This window comes from Micrasema longulum, unplaced genomic scaffold (genome assembly GCF_059751315.1).
Source record: "Micrasema longulum isolate JH-2025_06_02 unplaced genomic scaffold, ASM5975131v1 h1tg001360l, whole genome shotgun sequence".
Classification (NCBI taxonomy): Eukaryota; Metazoa; Arthropoda; class Insecta; order Trichoptera; family Brachycentridae; genus Micrasema; species Micrasema longulum.
Window position 1 is genome coordinate 46,581 of NW_028278546.1, and position 21,330 is coordinate 67,910.

Consider the following 21,330-nt stretch of genomic DNA (forward strand, 5'->3'; position numbering starts at 1 on the left):
AGATTTATGCTCTTTACTTCTTTTTTTACATTTTAGATTATATATATGAATATCTACAAACAGGCGAAGCGCAAAGATCTACATTTCTCAAAAAACCGCACGAAAATCGGTTAAGCCGTTTAGGAGAAGTTCAGTGACATCACACGTACAGAAGAATTATATGTATATATGAAGATAAAACCATAAAATTAAGAATTCTTCATTCTATGGATGAAACACTTTATTTTTAGATCATTTGAGTTTATTTCAGTACACTTTTAGTTTCGGAAGGCGTAATTCCTTCCATCTGCAGGTATTATTATAAACTAAAAATAAATATACAGTAATGAAAAATCTAAGTACTGATAGGGGTAAGAGGAGCTTATAAAGAAGGGGGGTTTATATAACGGGAATATTGTAAGTAATAGTGAGGAATGTTTGAATATAGAATGATTAATTAATGTTTTTTTCCGAATTTCAATTTATTCATATTCCGAGATTTTCTAGTTTCTAGAAGTTATTCATTATTTAGATTTTACTTGTTATAAATGAATGAGTTTGATTTAATATGAATTAAAAGTATGGTTCCATTCCATTATGTGATAGCTGAATTCTGAGAAGGTATGATGTATTATTGAAATATTTCAATTTTCCTCAGTTTGGCCGATGTACTTCCGGTTACAATTTCCACATTGATCTGGTTTATACCATTTCTATTTAATTTAATTTTAAATAATGTAATTTATTAAAAATGATGATTATTTGTATATAACCTGTGCGGGTTGAATATGTGAAGGTAAGTTCGGGTTTTTTTTATTTACTAGGCCATTAAAATAAAAACTTTCGCTAAGATTTATCAATTCCACCATTGTTACGTTATAAGTAAAGGTTATCCAACAGTTTATTTCTAATTTCATTAATTACTATTTTTTCAATTAGTTCTTTACTATATTCATTATTTTGAGCAATTTGGTATATCTAATTCATGCTTGTAATTTATAAGACTAAGAGGTATATTAAAAAGCCGGTGAAGCATATAATGAAAGCTAGTTATTTTATGGGTGATAGATGTGAGGAATCGAATGGAATTACTATCAGTGTGTGTTCTAAATAATAAAATAAAATAAAATCTAGTGGTAGATTCTAAATTTATATTATTTATTAATTACTTTTATAGATGGATCCAAAAAAATAAAATATTATATTAGTTTTTTTACAGAGTAAATTGAATATTTGTATATAACTAGATTTAGATGATCTAAACCGTTTGACAGAATACTATTTGAAAAATCGTATTAACGTCAATGTATCAAAGTGTTTGCTTATTTCTTTTTCGCGAGGTCGACATCCCATCCCATATCATTATATATTAGAAAACCAACCTGTTCAGAGAGTTGATACCGTACGCGATCTGGGTGTTATTCTTGATGGCAAACTTACATATGAGAATTACTTCAACGACATACTGACCCGTGCACATAGAAACCTTGGTACCTTTGTACTTCGTACATGTCAGGTATATAAAGATATCGCGTGTATTAAAATGATCTACTTGGCTCATGTTCGCAGTTTGCTCGAGTATGCCTCTTCTGTTTGGTCTCCACAATATGTCACACATAAAGAAAAGTTCGAGAAAATTCAATGGACATTTCTTAGACATCTTAACTGGAGATGCAGGTATACAGATCTCAATTATATGTCTTCCTGCAAAAAACACCACTTGCTTACTTTAGAAGATCGCCGTCTACTGTTGGACATGGGGGTGCTTTATGACATACTTAGTGGACGCCTTGATAGTCCGGCTCTTTTGTCGGAGTTATCATTAAATGTCTCCGGCTACCGCACCCGTCACACGTCGAGCTTTCTATTTCATCTGCCAGCAGTTCGCACGAACTATGCCCAGAACTCTTCACTTATACGTTTTGTTAGTGAATATAATTTGAACTTTCCCCTTATTGATCCATTTTATTGTAAAAAAATAACATTTAAAAGCGCGTCTTAAAACGTACTTTTTTGTCTCATACTTAGTTTCAATAATAAAGTCTTATTTTATCTTATTTTATTTTATTTTATTATATTTTTTCTCTAATTCTTAATATTTTAAATATATTTATATTTTCGACACTTGACACTTGTGCAATATTTACACACATGTCTACCCTCATTCCAATATAACACCCACCCTCTCACTCACATAAACCCACTAGTATGTATTGTACGTGTTTTTAATGTATTTCTGTGGATATCTGTCATTGGTTTTATTCTCTGTATATTTTATTTGTTGTATTTTTGTTACATGTATTACTGTTGATATCCCTAATAAATAAAATTAAAAAATTAAAAATAACGTACAAATATGGCCAAGGAAGAAATCTAATTATCTCCCAAGGCCTACAGAATTACAGAAAACATCGTCTACATACCTTAAATGTCTACTGTCTAAAAACAAATTGTTTTATTAATGAAATATTTAATCATGTAATCCCACAAAGTTAATGCTGATTCAATAAAAAATATCTGTTTTTTTAATCACAAACTTTTAAATACTCATGTTATTTTACATTCATAGTCTAAATTACCTAAAAGTAAAAAAAACCCCCTTAAAGTAAAGCTGATTCTAATGTTATTGTTAAACAAATAAATGAATTACGCTGGCTAAGTTATATTTTGTTTTCTATATGTCAATGTGAGTGCTTCGTTTTCCGAAGAATAATATAAAATGTATTTTTTTTAGTTTCAAAAAAGAGTATTTTACAATTAAATTCCACCAAGCCACTTTCCATGACTGGTGAAATTTATATTGATACTAACTTATATAATATTACCTAAACAATATTTTGAGTTTGTCCAAACTTTGAAGACAAAGACTGGGTTCAACTCCTTGGGGAGCCGATAATATAAAAATATTAGAACAGAGATTAAGAAAATTTTAAAGAAGGTAATATGTCTAGAAGGTAATAAAGTAATAATACAGGGCTAATAAACCAGCCAATGATGGTAGATGCCCAGACTTCTATATTTATTACCTTCTCTAAAATGTACTTCTTTTCTGTTGTAAAATGTTTATAATATTACCTTAATTATTAAAAAAAGAATTCACTGATATAATTAACAGCCGGAATTGTCAATATGCATGCAAATAATATATATGTTTTTTTTAAACACATGAGCCAGTTTAATAACAATTCATATATGACTTATATAACAGATATAATGAGTATGGAAATTCATTTATCGTGAATTGAGGTTCAGGTTAAATTATCTACTTAAATTCAATATTTTTTGTTTTACTTCTATTTTCTTTTTCTATTTCTTATTTTCCGCTTATATTACATGTATTAAAAAAAAATAGTAACATATATATTTAAAAAAAATATATTTATACTATACGGGGGTTGCTACTTAAGTTTTGAGATATGGCAACACCAATATGAATATGTTAAATCTGATATTATCATCGTAAAATTAGATTTTTTTAATGGTAAACGTACTCAGAACGTTTTATCATACAAGTAATATTTGTGTTGTTTACAGATACTTAAAAATTAATTTTGTTATGAAAATGGAACTTAATCGTGAACATTTTCGTGCGATGATTTTTCATAATTTGCGACGTGGATTAAACTAACAACAGTATGCCGATCAACTCGTTGTAACTTTTGGTGATAAAGCACCAGTGTTTCGCTAGTTTTCTGAATTCAATCGTGGTCGCACGTTCGTTGTTCATAACAGGGCAAATTTCGTGAAGATCGTCCAAAATCGACTGTTGTACCAGAAAAAATCGATGCTTTGCGTTAACTGATATTGCAAGATCGTCATGTGACATACCGTGAGATTGAAGCATGCTTAGACTATTCACTTGCATACATTCAATATTGCATGAACATTTGGTCATCAAAAAGATCGCTCAAAAAAAGGCTCGTGTCGATTGGTGCAAACAAATGTAAAAAAAAATCAATCACGGTGCTTCAAACGACGTCTATAAGATTGTGGCAGGCAACAAATTATGGATCTATGCATATGAACCCGAAACTAAACAACAATCAACTGTATGGGTCTCTTAACACGGCCAAATCCAACAAAAGTTGTTCGCGCACGAAGCATTTTGAAGCAAATGGTCGCCTGTTTTTTCGGAATACCTGGACATGTCGCCACCGTTCCATTAGAGCAACGTAGAACGGTCAATTAGAAATGTTACACCACCATTTGCTTGCAAAAAGTGTTCGGAAAAATAAAGGAAACTAATTGCAGGAGACGAATCATTCTCCACCATGACAATGCAAGCTGTCACGCATCAGCTCAAAAAAGTGGATTTTTGAGCATTCAAAACATCGAATTAATGAATCATCCGCTGTATAGTCCTGATTTGGTACCCAATGATTTTGACTTATTACCGCATATCAAAAATAAATTGCGAGGTCAACGTTTTTTAACGCCTGAAAAAGCGGTTGATACGTTCAAATCACATGTTTTGGAGATACCTCAATCGGACTCGAAAAAGTTTTTCGAAAATTGGTTCAAACGCATGCAGAAGTGTATATATCTTCAAGGAGAATATTTTAAGAAACAGTAAAGCCATTTTCGATTATAAGTCTTTGTTTTAAATTGTCTATATCAAAACTTAAGTAGCAACGATTTCATAATGTATACTAAATTTAGTATACACACGTACAGGCTTTGCCCATGAGGGATTTTTTAGTTTTCATAAATAAAGTTATTTAGGTATTATGTAATAAAAAATGTTCCAAATGTAAACAAAAAAATTGTAAACAAATAAAAACTAGCGACTCCGAGTCCGTGACATTACCGCATGACAAGTGGGCGCTTAAATTTATGTTTATTTTTTAATATTAAATAAATAAACACAAAAATATGAAATGCCATTAAGTGAGCGTTTCTTTGAATTTTTCGACGTAGGCGTACGAGGGAATGATTTTATTTACAATATCGTACAAATGTCATATAAAATGTTTTGATCAGAATTCTGTATGAGAGATGGTATTCACAAAGTACTTAGGAGATATAAAATACATCAAAGCGTAATCAGCTTACCATCTTCACAGAGGAATATGATTCTATATTTTAATGGAAGCCCTACGTCATTATTACTAAGTAGAGAGAATATTGTTTCGATATTTATGATTAAAACGAAAAGTTTTTTTCAATTCTGGCTGTGTGACTTCACGGTTTGGTTTTGTGTGTGAAATTGAGCCAGAATCCTGGAAGAGTGTTTTTCACTCAATGTCTGGTGATACTTGTGAAAAGGGAATTGAAAGACTTGTATCTCTCTTCAGTTTCCCACATTATTTTAACATACTTGTTTACGAAAAATGTTACATTTATTTACAATTAAACGGCAAAAATACCCAAGCATTTATTTGATTTAAATTTTATTTATTTGTTTACTTATAGGTTGTTCGTTACAAATTATTTAAGACATAAGTCCCAACTCCACGGAACCAACAGTTCTGTGTTGAGTTGAGACGAGCAATTAGTTGACACAGACACATGAGTATATCATCACAAATACAATATTGGATCAGAAACATAACAATAATTTAAAAAAATAAAATAAATGGCACATTAATATGGTAAACAGTAAACTCAAACATTCGGAAAATCAAATAAAAGGAAATGAAATGAAAATAAAATAAAATAATCATTCAATCCTTAAAAGCTTTAGTTGTACCCTTCACTGTAGTATTATATTATCATAAATGACTTAATCTTTTTAATGAGTTGCCTGCAGATATTAGGGATGCTGGGTCTATAGCATCGTTTTGTAGGATAGCGATGACTTTTGTTAAAAACAATCATCCATATGGGTGGAGTGTCATCGGAAAGCGTCTGGATTTTATAACAATGTTTTGTTTTTAAAATTATTTATGTGTGTATATTTTTTATTAGTTAAGGTATAACTAGATGTTCAAATTTTATTTGTACAACTATCCAAAATAAATGCAATTCAATACAGTATTGTCAATTAGTCAGCTTAAAAATGACACCTACATAAATACCCTAGTTTCCACGTATGACAGACCTTAAAAAGCTTTTTAGTGAAAATTCTTGGTGGGTGAGATTCATCTGAGTGAATTATTTCACCTACTAGACAACGCCTAAAAATATTTTTCACATTTTATGTTTCCTTTTATCCTAGTAAGTTGAATCCACAATATTTTGAGCATATGTAAATATTTAGAGACGAGGCTAGAATTTTACTCCCCAGCGAGTTATAAATATTGAAATCTCAGACCACATCAATAAAGGTTTCTGCTTTTTACTCCACAAAAGTCAACAGATGGAAGAGTTGAAAAAAGGTCGATGGTCATTTATAGGCAGAGAGATGAATGTTACATACAATTTAAAGTTGTCACTTAAACCTGACAAGCATCATCCGACATGTTTTCGATGTATTTAAGGTATATTTATTTTATTTCATTGGAAAGCCAACAGACATTTATAAATTTATAAGAATCAATTATACCATAAATACATATCATAAAGTCCAATTAGAGGCTTCCACGTAATATTGTTATTGTAAATGTTGTCACATAAAAATTATACAACCCATAAAATAACTAATCATACTAAACTTATAATATTACTAGAAATGTAAATGTAATACATATTATTCAAAATGTATCTACTTTTGAATATTGGTCACACAGTTGCACATTATAATATATAATACAAATATATCTTACAAGTTTTAAAAAAAGGAATAGTATTGTACCATACACTGAATGAACATGTCTAAATATACTGAAAGAGATCAGTTTATATGTTCTCAATAATTATACTAAAGCGAGATCTCATGCTCTGTTTTTACTTATAACTTATATTTACAGCCTGCATTACGTTATGGGTTAAAAAAACTCTTAAAGTAATGCAGGCTACAATTGTAAAATAAATAAATGTTGTTCGGACCAACTCTCAACTACATAAATATCTACCCACCCATACCCGCTCTACATTCCATTTTCCTAGCGCAGCACCATACAACAATAATCACGCACGTGCGTGCCTGTCATTGATAACTACCAATAACCGAGCTGAGCCAGCGTCCAATAAGACACCGAGATCAACTCACCATAGCATGGAACGTGGCGTGTATGGGAAAATAGACGCGGTATTTTTACCTTCTATCAGACACAGAATGTGTAGTTAGTTCTTGGCGTTTGACCATCATACCGCACAAATAGTTTTGAGACATAGGAAATTTAGAGACATACTTCATAAGCTTGGACTTGCCCCTGTCTCAGGCTGTGCTTGCGGAGGTGACCATCAATCGGCCGTACACATCCTGCGGAACTGTGTGCTATTGGATGATGCCAGAGATGAAATGCTGAATGGTTTGACAAGGGTCATGCGACCATCGTGGAATGTGGATCTGATGGCAAACAGTACGAATTTTAAACTCTTCCGTCGGTTTGTCGAGACTTGGGTAAGAGTATTGGGATATCGCGTTGGAAGCTCCTAAGATGCGCGGACGCCTGGGTGGGTAAAATAAGGTGGGACAGGCAACTGTTCCTGTAGGATGCTGATTCAGTTGGGCCTGTGCTTCTTTCCGAGCGAAACGCACACTTTCTTTTGTTCTGTCCTCCCCTAGCGGGGGAGGATCTTTCGTATATTCGGATCTTCTGCCTCTGATCACCCAGGGAGCCTTTTTGTGTTCGAGGCCGATCTCTCATTGTAAATCTTTGTGTTTTCAATTATGATTGTTGTGTTACTTTAGTTTTAAGTCATGGTTTTTGTATAATTGCATACGTTTATTTGTGTAAATATATATTTTTGAATAATAAAAAAACAGAGGCATTGAAGGGATCCTGAAAGGTAGGGAATTCGTGTTAGCGTCTGTTTATAAATCCCCCTCCCCCCCTTAATCTGCATAGAGTTTGTATTCCTTAGGAAAATTTATAATAACTTTCCTCTATGCGCAGCTAACAGAGAGTCCCCAGGACTCCATAAAAGCTGCGGGTGGATGGTGGGCTTAAGGATCTTCCCTCAGATGTATTTCTGTATTGGCGGACATTCATTCTTCGCGGAGCAAGATTAAATATTATTTGTACTAAAATCTCGCATAGTTCTACAAATTTTACTTTCTAAATCTAGTTTGAAAATGTCCATTTGAAGATTACGAAAAATACAACTTCATAATTTAAAAAAATCAGAGGATATATCAAGTCTTGTATTGTATGTAGATCACAGCCACACAAGAGTTAATGTGCCGATAGCTATACCCTAAATAAGAATGTAATTTCAATAAATTAGAGTACGTATATTTTTATTGCAATTTTATCAAGAATAGATACCAAGACAGTCAAATAACTAAAACACAAGCGTGTGTTATTCCAGCATACCTTTAATTTCTCAGAAAAAATAATAATTAAAAGTTTTTTTATTAAGACGTATTCTTGATTCAAATATTCAGAGAGTGGAAGTTAAAACAGAAAAGAATTTCTGAGGAAAAAAGATGCGTCAGCATTATTAAAAAGTTGTTTACTTCCCTTTCACTTTATCTGGTGCCATATATTATATTTTAAGAGTAACAGTAAATTTCGTTTTATTGTAGGCTTTATTTTGCCATCACATTCTTTATTACCAACCCTTAAATGAAAGCGATATGTGACCATAATGATAAAAACATAAAAAGCCGGCGTTTAACATTTTGGAAGGAAATTTATACTCACCGTTGCCATTGTTTCTCAACCCGAGGTTCGCGATTATGTATTAAGTGGGCACAGATTTACATTAATATTTTCAATTTATTTATTCCAAGTGTGAACATTAAAAGATACTGCCTTTTAATTTATATGTAATAATATTTAGTCAATAAAATTAGATAAATACATTAAAAAATAACAAGCAGGTTCATCTACTTTTAGAGTAGGTACATACATTTTTAGAAAATGTTAAAAAAGCAAGACAATCTTGCATTGCAACACCAAATGCAGGTGATCCACAAAAACTAACTAAACACGCCGCTACCGAACAGAAGTTAGCGAAGCAAGTCTTTCTCCGATCAGCGTTGGTAGAGGTGGTCTTGCACGACGTCACAAGTCACTTCTGTCATAGTTAAGTAAGATTCTCAAATTATTAACAAACTTCATGTTATATGTAAGTGAAAGTAAGTTGCATATTCTTTAAACCTGCGGGCTCGCGCCGTCCTGGAAAGCCGTCAATGACGATCTTTCGACTTTATTCGGCCTAACTAAGGGGCGTTAGATTGACGTGGGAGGAGGCGAAATTGCTGGCTGGCGATAGGGTCTCCTGGAGGCAACTGGTAATGACCACATGCTCCACTTAGGAGCGGACGTGGAAGAAAAGAAGAAGGAAAATATGTGAATAAGTGAATATTTTCATTTAAATACTCTTCAATATATACAACGAAACTCTTGATACCTGAGTTTAATAATTGATTCCAGTAAATCGTTACACGAAAAAAATTTACTTTATCCATCTAGCCAGGATCAGTACCCCGTACTAAGACCGAATTTTTTTTTGGAACTTGCATTGATCTCATGGGCTTTAACAAACACGTTTTGAGTACTATCTACTTATATTTATGTGGATGGGATTCAAGGTATAAGAGGGCCGGTTTTAGCCCACGGGCCGTAGTTTGGAGACTCCCACCTTAGGGAAAGGCACAAAATACGATATAATACGCACTTTAATGGGGATTTCTCGTGTCAAGTTTTCGAGAACCTTCTTTCCTAGGCTGTCAAGATAAAAGGAAGCCCCCCCTACAATTATTTCTGCCCTGTCTTTCAGGATTCGAAGTTTTGAAGGTTTTCTTTTATTTAAGGCTAGGTTATCCAACGTTAGGTATTCTCTGGAGGATCAAAGCCAGAATTATTATGAAATTACCGTTTTTCTCGGGAGGAAACCTTATAATTATTTAATTTCTTTTTTATTATATCCATCTTGAAGACAAGAAGCCCGGAAGAATAAAATTAAATCAAACTTTTAAGAACTGCCATAACAGGAGAACGGAATAATTTCCATGCTATTCTTTAAATACCCTGTAATAATAACAATTATATATGTTTACCTATATATAATTTTTATGATCTTTTTTACCATTGCAGAAATTTTTGATATCCGCTTTTTTTTTCGACAAATATTTATCACAATACCAAGATTTGTACACTATTATTACTATGCACTACTTATACAGTGCCATTTTCGTAATACAGTTACTCAGGGGAGCTTTATGGGCCTGCCACACACTCGACGAGTGGCATGGGAAGTAGTGAGGAAAGGAGGCAGAGACGTAGTGTGGCAACATTACTCGTCATGCCACACGTCATGCTCCTCGTCGTGCCCACCGCTCCCTATTTGTCGGTTTTTGAGCGTGAGTCAAAGGACCGGCAATATAAGCGCGAGAGGTTGGCCATATAATCGCGCGGTCGCAGTACGCATGTGGTAGGCATCGAGCGCTCACACAAGACACACGCGCCATTTTTGAATGATATTTTTTTTTGTTGTATAACATTGATATAATTAACTATACAAAAAATGCGCACGCTGTTACAGTTTCATCGTCCATTGTATGGAATTACAAATGACGAATGCGGAGCGTTGCGATTAATTGCGCGAGTAGAGCAGTGTGTGGGCGGAGAGGGCAACATCTGGCGAGAGGGCGGCAGCGCGAGGAGCAAAATGAGGAGCAGCGCAAGGAGCATAGTGTGGCGGAGCTATTACAAAGAGAAAGAAATGCGCGTGGGGAGGCAGAGACAGAGGGCAATGGGTGGCCGTCGAATGGGGAATACCCGGACAAAATTGTGTATCTTCTTAGTTTCAAATCGTATACCGACAGAGTCTTGAACTTACAGGTACGAATCTTAAAAACTATCGTACCTGTAAAAATAAAGAATGAGGCAAAAGACAACAATAAAATATTATTTGACTATGTTTTGCCAATCAACAAACAGTGTCAGTATAAGATAGTGACATATCATTTCCTCGATTGCAGTTTTAAATCCAAAGTAACCCACCAGATCGTGACCCGACAAGTATCGGCACAGCTGCTGACGGTGCCACGACAGAAGAACTACTATGGAGATAGAACAATGGGGAGTGTTGTACCAAAACTGTACAATTTGATACCAGCTGAAAATCGTGAGGAAAAAACCTAAATTCATTAGTCAAAAAATTATTAAAAACAGCAAGTGAAACTTAAGTGAGCATATAAATATATTTTATTCTTCATTTATTAACTATGTACTTAATTATAATTTTGTTAAAAATGTAATGTAACCCGGAGGCAAACTTCGGCTTTGCGGGAGCAAAAATACATTTATGTACATTACTGATTTATTTAAATGAACAAAACTAAAAAAAAAAAAAAAGAATGAGTTGAAAAGGAAGAACGCATTTGCTAAATAATGTGAGAATGAACGTCACGCACCAACAGCGTATTACAGAGCGTATCGATACAATGTCGTTTCAAGTTTCTTTCATCTTATCTACGTACATTTAATCTTTACGAGCACAAAAATAATTAAGAAAATAATGTTGTTTCTATCCGTATTCCCTTAAAACGCAGGAGTGAGAAGACTTCACTCGTGTAATTTAAAGTGTCAATTTGTTTGAGAGGTATCTTTCTACGTAAATAATATAAAAATATTTTCTTTTCTTCTCTTTTGTACATACATTGGGGCGGAGATGCTTTCCCGCGGGAAATGAATTTTTCGAGGCCTCGACATCATTCCACAAACTTTTAAGTATATTCATACCGGATACTACCCCAAATCCAGAAATGTACCGTTTCTTTTGCCCTGTCGAGCAAAACAACAACTAAACTTTAAATTAAACGTATTTACGAAATAAATTTATTTACTTTCAAAGTTCCAACACTTTGTTTTGGTAATATCCTGTCCGTTTGAATTTGAGCTTTTCCGTTGGCGTCGACAAATGATTTTTCATATTTTATAATGTTCTTAAAATTGATTTAGATACATTTATATGAATATATATTTGTTTTGTCCGAGTACGAATGAGTGAAGAATACATTTATGGGTGTGAATGTTGTTGAGAGTTTTCTTCTTCAGTGAATGCAGAAAATGAAGAAGATCGATAATGACATGGCATGACCAAATTTAACAAATACTTGAATAAAAATTTTATCTGCACACATTGTTTAAATATTTTTTTTATATCTTAATATGTTCTTTTTACGAAACTGCTGTGTTTTAGTATTTATGTAACTTAATACTTTTCAATTTGACTTTTGTGTTTTTTACATTATATTGAAGTGTTTATATTCTTTTAGATATGAATCTTTATAAGGTAAAAGGCACTGCGTGCTGTGTATATTAATACATAAATAAAGACGGACGTATTAATGTAAAGGAAGTGAGATCTGAGTGATATGTCATTTTATCATCTCTGCGTACCCCTACGACGAAATGGCGTGGTGGTTTGTTTGAATAAAAATTATATCACGAGTTAAACCTCAGATCTATTTCATGACAGGCAAACTCTTAAACCAATAAACCACGAGATGCACAATTATTTTTATACAATTCTTTTGCATCATCTCCCCCTTATAATGCCACATTTTTTTTTCTTTTTGTGATTTATCGACATTATTTTTTACGTACATAGTTTTTATATTAATATTTGTCAAAACTACAAGCATAATCAATTTTTTATATGGGGTCAATTATGTAAATTCGTTGGTTTTTCCAAATACAATATTAATTTGCAAAATATTTTTTGTGATGGTTACCCTATGCTCGTAGTTGTTTGAGTGGAATCTAAGAGATAACTGTTGCATGAAATAGCAACTGACTAGACGACAGCGTGGGGTGTCTATGATGGCAGAATTATTAACGGTATCACAAATACACAAGTTGCAAGCAGAACATTTTAATTGCTAATGTGAAATTACAAATTAACCTACACAAAAGGGAAATATCACATACTACAAATACTGATTACAACAACAATAACAAACCATTATGCCGTTTCCCGGTAAGGGTAATCAAAGAGGATAGAAAGCCACATCACTCTTTATTTGCAAACAGATCTCGCTTCCTCTACATTCATACATCTTCTAATGCACGCGCGCCGATTATTCCGACATTTGACATGTCTATCTTCAAGTATTTGTTGGATTTGGTCATGTCATGTCTTTTTTTGTCTTCCTCTATTTCTGAATCCATCAACATTTGCATCGTGAATATTTTTAGCCGTTCTGTCGCTGTCCATTCGATCTACATGTCCAAACCAACGAAGCACCCCTTTCTTGATTCTGTCGATAATGCATGTCAAACCCTAAAAATTTTACGGATCTCCACAAAAGTGCACTTATCATACATCGTTTTACCACACATTCGCTTGAGGGATCGCATTTCGATAGCATTTAACCTACTTTCATCATCATTTTTCGCATTCCGTACTCCGCTCCCATACATCAGGGTCGGGACCAGGACTCCGTTGTGAACTGCTAATTTTGCCTCTTAAGTGCACCGTTCACTCTGTTCCCGGCACTCACCCTCCTTTTAATATCTTTCTCAGTCATTACATCCCCAGTAAACATACTTCCCATATACACAAATTCCTCTACCTGTTTTAGTATAACCCCATTTACAGTGATTTCACATAAATTCACACTTTCATTTCTTTCAAAAACCATCACATTCAATTTATCGACATTCATTAGCTGTTTAAAATATATGAAATGGATTTAGATTGGTTAAATACTTTGTTATTAAAAATAAAAATTAAACAACACGCAGCAGGCTCTAAAGTTTTCCTTGGGCTTTTGTCATCTGTGAGAATGCTGGTTGGAGAGATTTTATTTTATAATCAGATTTTAAAAACACAAACATATTTTGTTTATTTTTTATACATTCATCATTTACATACTGGTAAGCATGTTTTTAAGAGATGGAAGAGTGGAAAAAGATGATGAAAAGAGAGTGAATGCGGGCAACAAAATAAACGGAGTACTAAGCACAGTAATTGCTAATATGTCAATTGAAGCTAAACTGGCAGTGCACAACGGAGTTTTAGCCAGTTTCATGATTCACTTCTATACACTTATGTATAGAAGTGAATCATGAAACTGGCAGTGGAAGGATAAAAACCGAGTGCAATCTCTTAGACGAATGTGTGAGAAATCAATGTATGACAGGGTTACTAGTGATAAAATCAGGCGAGAGTGTAAATCTGACTCAAGCATAATTGATGAAATCAGGCGAGAGTGTAAATCTGAGTCAAGCATAATTGATTAGATTAAGCAAGGGTCTCTGAGATGGTTTGGCCACGTAGAACAAATGGACGACGAAAGAATGGTAAAACAAGTACATATGGCGAAAATGAACGGCAACGTGAAACGAGGATGACCAAGGAAGACGTGGCATGATCAGATAAACCAAAATCTTAAGTCTGGTCGTGTTAAAAGCAGACAGAACCAAAGAGCATGTATGACAAGATGTATGAATGTGGAAGAAGCTAGGAATAAATGCCGTGATGGTAGTAGTAGTAGTAGTTCTATACATTCCATAAAAAAATAAGTAATAAATGTAACTATTTTAATATGCAATCAGTAATTTTTTTAACAATTTTAGAATATTCCACGATTTCTTAGAATCTTATTTTTCGTTTTAGTTTTACCGCAGCCACCGCATCGGATCGATGCTAACATACAACCTACCCTACCTGACCTCTACGACTGAACTGTACAAAAAAACACACCAGTTTGACATAAACAACTTGACTAAAATTGAGACCTTAAAAATTGTGCACAAAATAACACTGGGAAACATACAAGACGACGACATAATATTAGTCAAAAATTCTGACATACACAAATATAACACCAGACAACAACACTATCATATTGAAAAAGAAAAGACAAACACAGGACAGTCAAAAATACTACATAATGGACTTAAACACAACAACGACCTACATTACTACTTGAAAACTTTTACTGGAGACAAATTTAAAATCAATCTGAAAAAGCACATGATGACTGAACTAACTAGACTAGACGAGACATAAAATGACTAGACAACTTTAAATTTCTAATGTAACCCTAACGGGTTTTTTAAAATTGTAAATAAATAAAAATAAAAAAAGTGGCACAGAGACATATTTAAAATACGAAAGAGAGTTAAAAGTGTGGTAAATAAACCAGTCTTAAAAAAATGCGTACCACCGAAAAGTCTTTACACTTAGTGGGTAAATAATTGTAAAACGTGTTTAAAAGTACCAAAAAACGCTGTTCTGTAGCACTGGAACAGAAATACTTTATTACAATATTTGAGTTTGTCCAAATGTTTGTATTCAAAAGACTGGATTTCACCCCCTCGGGAGTCATTAAGATTAACAAATTACGACAGGGATGGAGAATACCTTAAATAAGGGATTGAATTGAACCCTCTTTAAGGTATTCTCCATCCCTGTTGTAATTTGTCAATCTCAATGACTCCCGAGGGGGTGAAATCCAGTCTGTTGTCTACAAACATTTGGACAAACTCAAATATTGTAATAAAACCAACTGTTCCAAGAAGTTTAAAAATTTAAAAATTGTTTTTAGGCGTTGCCTAGTATGTGAAATAATTCAGTCAGATGAATCTCTTCACAACAATAAAAGTTTCAGCTCTTTTACTTCACTAAAAACAACAAATGGAAGAATTGAAGAAATATGACTGTTCAAACATAGGCAAAATAGTGAATGTTACACAGTGTGTAAAGTGGCCACTTAAACCAGCCAATGTCATAAGCTCTGTAAATGCCTAGACTTCCATATTACCTTCTTTAAAGTATTCTCCATCCCTATTGTGATTTGTTAAGAAATACTTTAATTTTAATATAATTTTAATTTAGCATTGAACGCGGGGTAAAGTTTCAGCGTCACCTATTTATTGAATTTGAGATCTGACGGTAGAAACAGGGCATGTATCCGATTATTAGACGTTTGAGATGGCATGGCAATGGCAACACTTCGGAAGAAATATTGCCACTATGAAAAATAAGTATTAAATGAATAAAAAATATCGTTACTTTTAACTTCCTGAAAACACGTATCGACATGTCGGTAGATCAAAGTTCGCCATACCGAGGTAGATAAATATAGTAGAAAAGTTTTATAGCAAACTTATATATCTATGCATCTATGGTAATCTCATTGAATTAGTTTTATGGTGTATTTTCTTCAGCAATAATAATTTTCTGCGCCATCTTAAGCAATGCCAATTTTCCCTACCCACTTTAACTTGTAAAGGAACTTTGCTGCAGGTAATATGACGGTAATGCAATATTGTATGTAATATTTATTCTCTATTTCTTATCCTTTTGCACAACGCCGCGCCATCTTGAACATTTCCACATAATCACCAATCGCACGATTAAATAAGAGGAGACGCAATGTTATGCATTAATAGACATATCGTCACCTCAAGACAACAAGGTTCTATCTTAACTTTTTTCGTAAAATGACTTTTGTATGTAATATTTTGCTTCTTAAAAAACCGGTTCTATCTAAACTCAAGAAATATCAATATTGTACCTAAATCAGAAAATATTTCAAGTTAAAAAAAGTTCTATCTTCAAATTGTTAAAATCCTACAGAGCAACAAGGTTCCATTTTGAAGCTTGACAAAATCCCTAAGGTGTGAGTAATGACGGACGTTCTATTGTTTGTCTCTTTCACTAGCGAACATGTACGCATAAGTGTGTTTCACGTAGGTGTCGGTTGCAAAAATGAAACAGATAGTGCTTTTTCATTAGAGTAAGCGAGAAATTATATTATGAGATTATCACGGTAGTCACATCTTGCAAGTTAGTTTGTAAAGATGGCGGATTCTAACGTGTTTGATTTAATGTCTGAGGATTGTTTTTTAATTTTGGATGAAAGTACTGGTGAATTTCGGATTACTTTAAATGATGTACAAGTTCCAGAAACAAGGTGAGTCAATGCATATTTTTATGATAATAAAGTGGACACAAAAATGATTTTATATACAGTTAGTTGACTTTTCCCGCTATACCGAAGTTTCAAAACAATGGGAGTGGAAATTAACAGAAATGGTTAAGTTGTCGTATTTTAATAATGGTTTTTTTTCAGACTAGATGAATTGCAACCCGAACCAAAAGTTTTAACGAGGAAAAGATTATGTAATCCAACAAAATGGAAACGTAATATTCGCAAAAATAAGCATCAAGCCGGTCAAGCCTACCTAACAAGTCGAGGAAAACAAGTAGAACCCAAAAGCAGTGTTGTAAATAAGAAAAACTGCTTTATTTCATGCATGTTTGATTGCAGCAGATTTTTGTCCATCTCTCAGCAAAAGGAAATCAATAAAGAATATTACAAAATGTCACAAAATGAAAAATATCTATTTATTATTGGAACCACTGAACGTACCCTAAAAAAAAACTGCACAAATAATACTGATACCAGAAAGTTTTCATTTGTATTTCATTTTAGTGTCAATGGAATACTTCATAGAGTGTGTAAACAGTTTTATTTAAGTACATTACAAATTTCTCAAAAAGTTGTGTATGGGGTTCATAACAGAAAAAACGCCAATACCAATACTCCCCTTCAAGATAAAAGAGGAAAACACAATAATCATCGACGTGTCGAGGAAGATAAAAAACAGTCTGTCCGAGATCATATCAAGTCCTTTCCTACAGTCAACTCACATTATTGCAGATCAACCACTAAAAAACAGTATTTGGAAACCAGTTTAAGCATTTGTAAAATGTTCGAGTTTTACGAGCAAAAATGCAAAGATCAAGGATGTATGCCGGTAAAAATGTCAATGTACTCGAAAATTTTCAATGAAGAATTTAATTACGGGTTTCATATTCCAAAAAAAGACAGATGCGATATGTGTGAAGAGTGGAAAATTGCCAAAAAAGAAAATTTGATGACTGCCAACCTCGATGAAAAATATAGAAAACATGAGAGGGAGAAGGACGCCATGAGGGCTGAAAGAAAAAGAGATAGAGAATCTAAAATTCCAGTTTTATGTTTCGATTTGCAAAACGTAATTACTTGCCCAAAGGCTGATGTCAGCTCTTTTTTTTATCAGAGCAAATTAAATGTTTATAATTTGACCGGACATTTTTCTACAACCAAACAGGTTTATTGTTCTGTTTGGAATGAAACTGTCTCAGGAAGAAGTGGAAATGATCTTGCAAGTGCCATCATAACAATTTTAAAAGCTGTTTATGAAGATCATCCAGATTCAAAAGTATTTACACTATGGTCTGACTCGTGTGTACCTCAAAATAGGAATTCTTTGCTGTCTTACGCCATAACAGATTTTCTTAGAAGCAACCCTAGCTTAGAAAGCATTGTAGTGAAATATTCAACTCCGGGGCACTCTGGAATACAAGAAGTAGACTGTGTTCACTCTTGCATTGAAAATATTTTATCCGCAGCAGAATTTTACTCTCCTGTATCTTTAATGAGGATTTTGAAAAGGGTAAATCCAAAAAAACCATACAAAATCATCAATATACTGAATTATAATGGCGACTTTAAGGATTTTTCCGCATGCTCAAAAATTTTGAACTATGTAAACGTTCCTTATACAAAAATAACGTCAATGAAAATCACTCAATCATTCTTCAATTTATATTACAAAACCAGTCATGGGATGAGTGAGTGGATAACAGCCGATTTACTTCCATCTTTACCAAGACCTCGGAGAAGAAGACAAAGTGGAGATGGGTCTTCAGTGATGTACCCAAGAGATTTGCCAATTCCAAGAGAATTAACCAAAAAGAAAAAATTACAAGAAAACAAAATAAAATCAATAAAATTTATGATGAAATGGATGCTAGCCGATGACAGAATGTATTACTCAGCCTTGTTTAGGCAAATAAAGGCTACAACTCTCCCTATAGGATAGATCGCCACTAGACTCTGTTCCAACACACTTTGCTGGCTTTATACCTACATTAAAAAACTCGTACACGCACGTCAGAAACAGTTCCTGGCATGGCAATATTCGAGTAATTCTAATAAACTTAGTAATAATTATTATTTTTAGTTAGTTTTTTAAAATATTTTTATTTCTTAATAATATGTTATAATGGTTTTGTTCCTTAACACGTATAATAATATAATATATGTAAAAGCACATGCATAGTTTTATTTACGTACAAAAAATAATTTATATTCCTAGTAGCAACAAGGTTCTATCTTGTTGGAACTTTGTAGACCTGGCCAATTTCACTACTTTTGAAAGCAACAAAGTTCTATCTATATTTTTCAAAAAAGTTAAATTAACCAAATTACTTGCTTATCAAAGAAAATAATTTTATAATGTAAGAATACTATTTTTTAAAATATCATGCATTTAAATAAATCATTTTTACTTAAAAATAATTTAATTAAAAAAAAAAAACTTTCTAAAATTCTTAAAATGCTCTTCCTCAACAGTTTTGGTTTTATAAGATGGAACCTTGTTGTCCCGAGGCGACGATATTAAAATGTTAAGAATGATAAATACTGTGATATTTGAATACAATAAATAGGGGCCAATGGCCGTCTCGTGCATTTATTTTATTTTACTGTTCTTTGACACTTCTTTATTAACGACAAATTGAGACGTTGGTTAAATGTGATAACACACACGGCTTATAAAACAAACGGTTTTCCGCCCAATATAACGCCGCGTGCCGTCAGTATCTTAAAGGATTGAAATTTTAAGTATTGTAATTTCTAAAAGTTTGATGGTAATAATTTGTTTCTGCCTGCAACGGCTCTGTTTCTTAGTGAGAAGGTTTTCCTATCATGCATGAGTTCGATACGATTCTAAAACGTATTCCCTGGATTAATATAAAAATATAATAAAACACTCAAATCCTAAAACCCATCCCCCCCCCTGAGGACTTCTACTTAAACCTTTTTCTAGAGAAGCTTCTTCTAAATAATTATATTTGAAATGATTTACGTATTTATGTTTTATTATGTTAGTTTATTACATCTTAAAAACTAATGTTCGATGTTCAGTTTGTTTGTTTTTTTAAAAAAGGTCTTCTTTTGGAATTTATTTTATTCACGAAAATGTTACGTTAAGTTGGCCTTAGTCGTTATAATAGAATACTTAACAAATATTTTTCCTTTTGTTTCTGTATTATATTGAGTTTTGTTAACTCACGGAAATGTAAAACATCATATTTATTATTTAATAATAAATAAAACTATTTGTTGTATAATCACTTAGTAAAAAAAAGTAAAATATTTTTTAAAAAAACCGTAAGACCGCTAACTTATCAAATGATGTTTTTTTATTTTATTTATTTGATCAAATAACAATATTCAATAACATTGTAGATGATTTTAATATCGAAGAGTCCCGACTTAACACGGAATTTTCTAACAAGTCGGGATATAAAAAAAATATAACCGTGTCTATGATAAAATTATGTATTTAAAAAAATAAAAAATGTTCACTAAAACAATTAGTAATGAGAATATGTTCAATAGGACTATAAAAAAATGGATAGTGGAGCTGGGTGATGGAAAAATGGATTGTGGAGCTGGGTGATGGAAAAATGGATTGTCTCATTAGACCAAACTAATATTGAATCAACTGCTCCACAAATGTATAGTAAATGTTATGTTTTTGTTATTTTGTTGTCCGTTTTATAATATAAATAATAAATGTATGCATAAATGAAATATAAACATAAATACGTTGTGTATAAAACTGTCCAAACATTTTGTTCATTAATCTCTGTATATTAAGTCTTTTTTGTATATTCTCACATGTAAAAATATTTTAAAATAGAACTGCATTGTTAAGTGTCCTCGGCACGGGTTACCCAAGTGAGGTCACATTGTTATTTATCATTGTTTATTGTATGGGGAAAAATTAATAAAATTGAATAAAAATATTTCCATCTGCAATATATTAACTATCTCCGTTTTAAAACATTAAAATATATCATGTTTACCGTACCGAGAATTGAACGCGCAATTTTGTACTTGTTTTCCAAACCCTCTAACCAATGAACCACGAGGCAGGCAAACTTCTTTACAATCAAAATTAGTACCTTTGTATTCTGATTGAAATCTCCCTCTTTAAGACAAAAATACTAATTGAGGTCTTTTTATTACATTGAAAAAAAATTTAAACAATGGTTCCTAAACAAAAGTGAAACTTTGGAAGCTTACCCTTGGATTGGGAACAAAATTCCGTAAAACGAGTCGATTTATTTTTTCAGTACATTGATTAAATCTTCAACCATTGAGAATAGTATCGAGAGGACATAATGGAGTTGGAAAGTGGTTTAAAGTTTTCTAATTAAAATTTTATCCTCTCCTGTCACAGTGTGATTAATTAACTGCTTTTAATGGAAACTAAACTTTTG

At 32.8% G+C, this 21,330-nt stretch overlaps 1 protein-coding gene across 1 annotated transcript; it reads left to right on the forward strand.

The window, feature by feature from the left end:
• The first annotated feature begins 16,384 nt into the window (after positions 1-16,384).
• LOC148275688 (uncharacterized) lies at positions 16,385-19,427 on the forward strand. The gene has a single exon (XM_088235346.1). It carries the CDS (start codon positions 17,247-17,249, stop codon positions 18,858-18,860), a length of 1,614 nt encoding a protein of 537 aa, XP_088091472.1. The 5' UTR covers positions 16,385-17,246; the 3' UTR covers positions 18,861-19,427.
• The last annotated feature ends 1,903 nt before the right edge of the window (positions 19,428-21,330 follow it).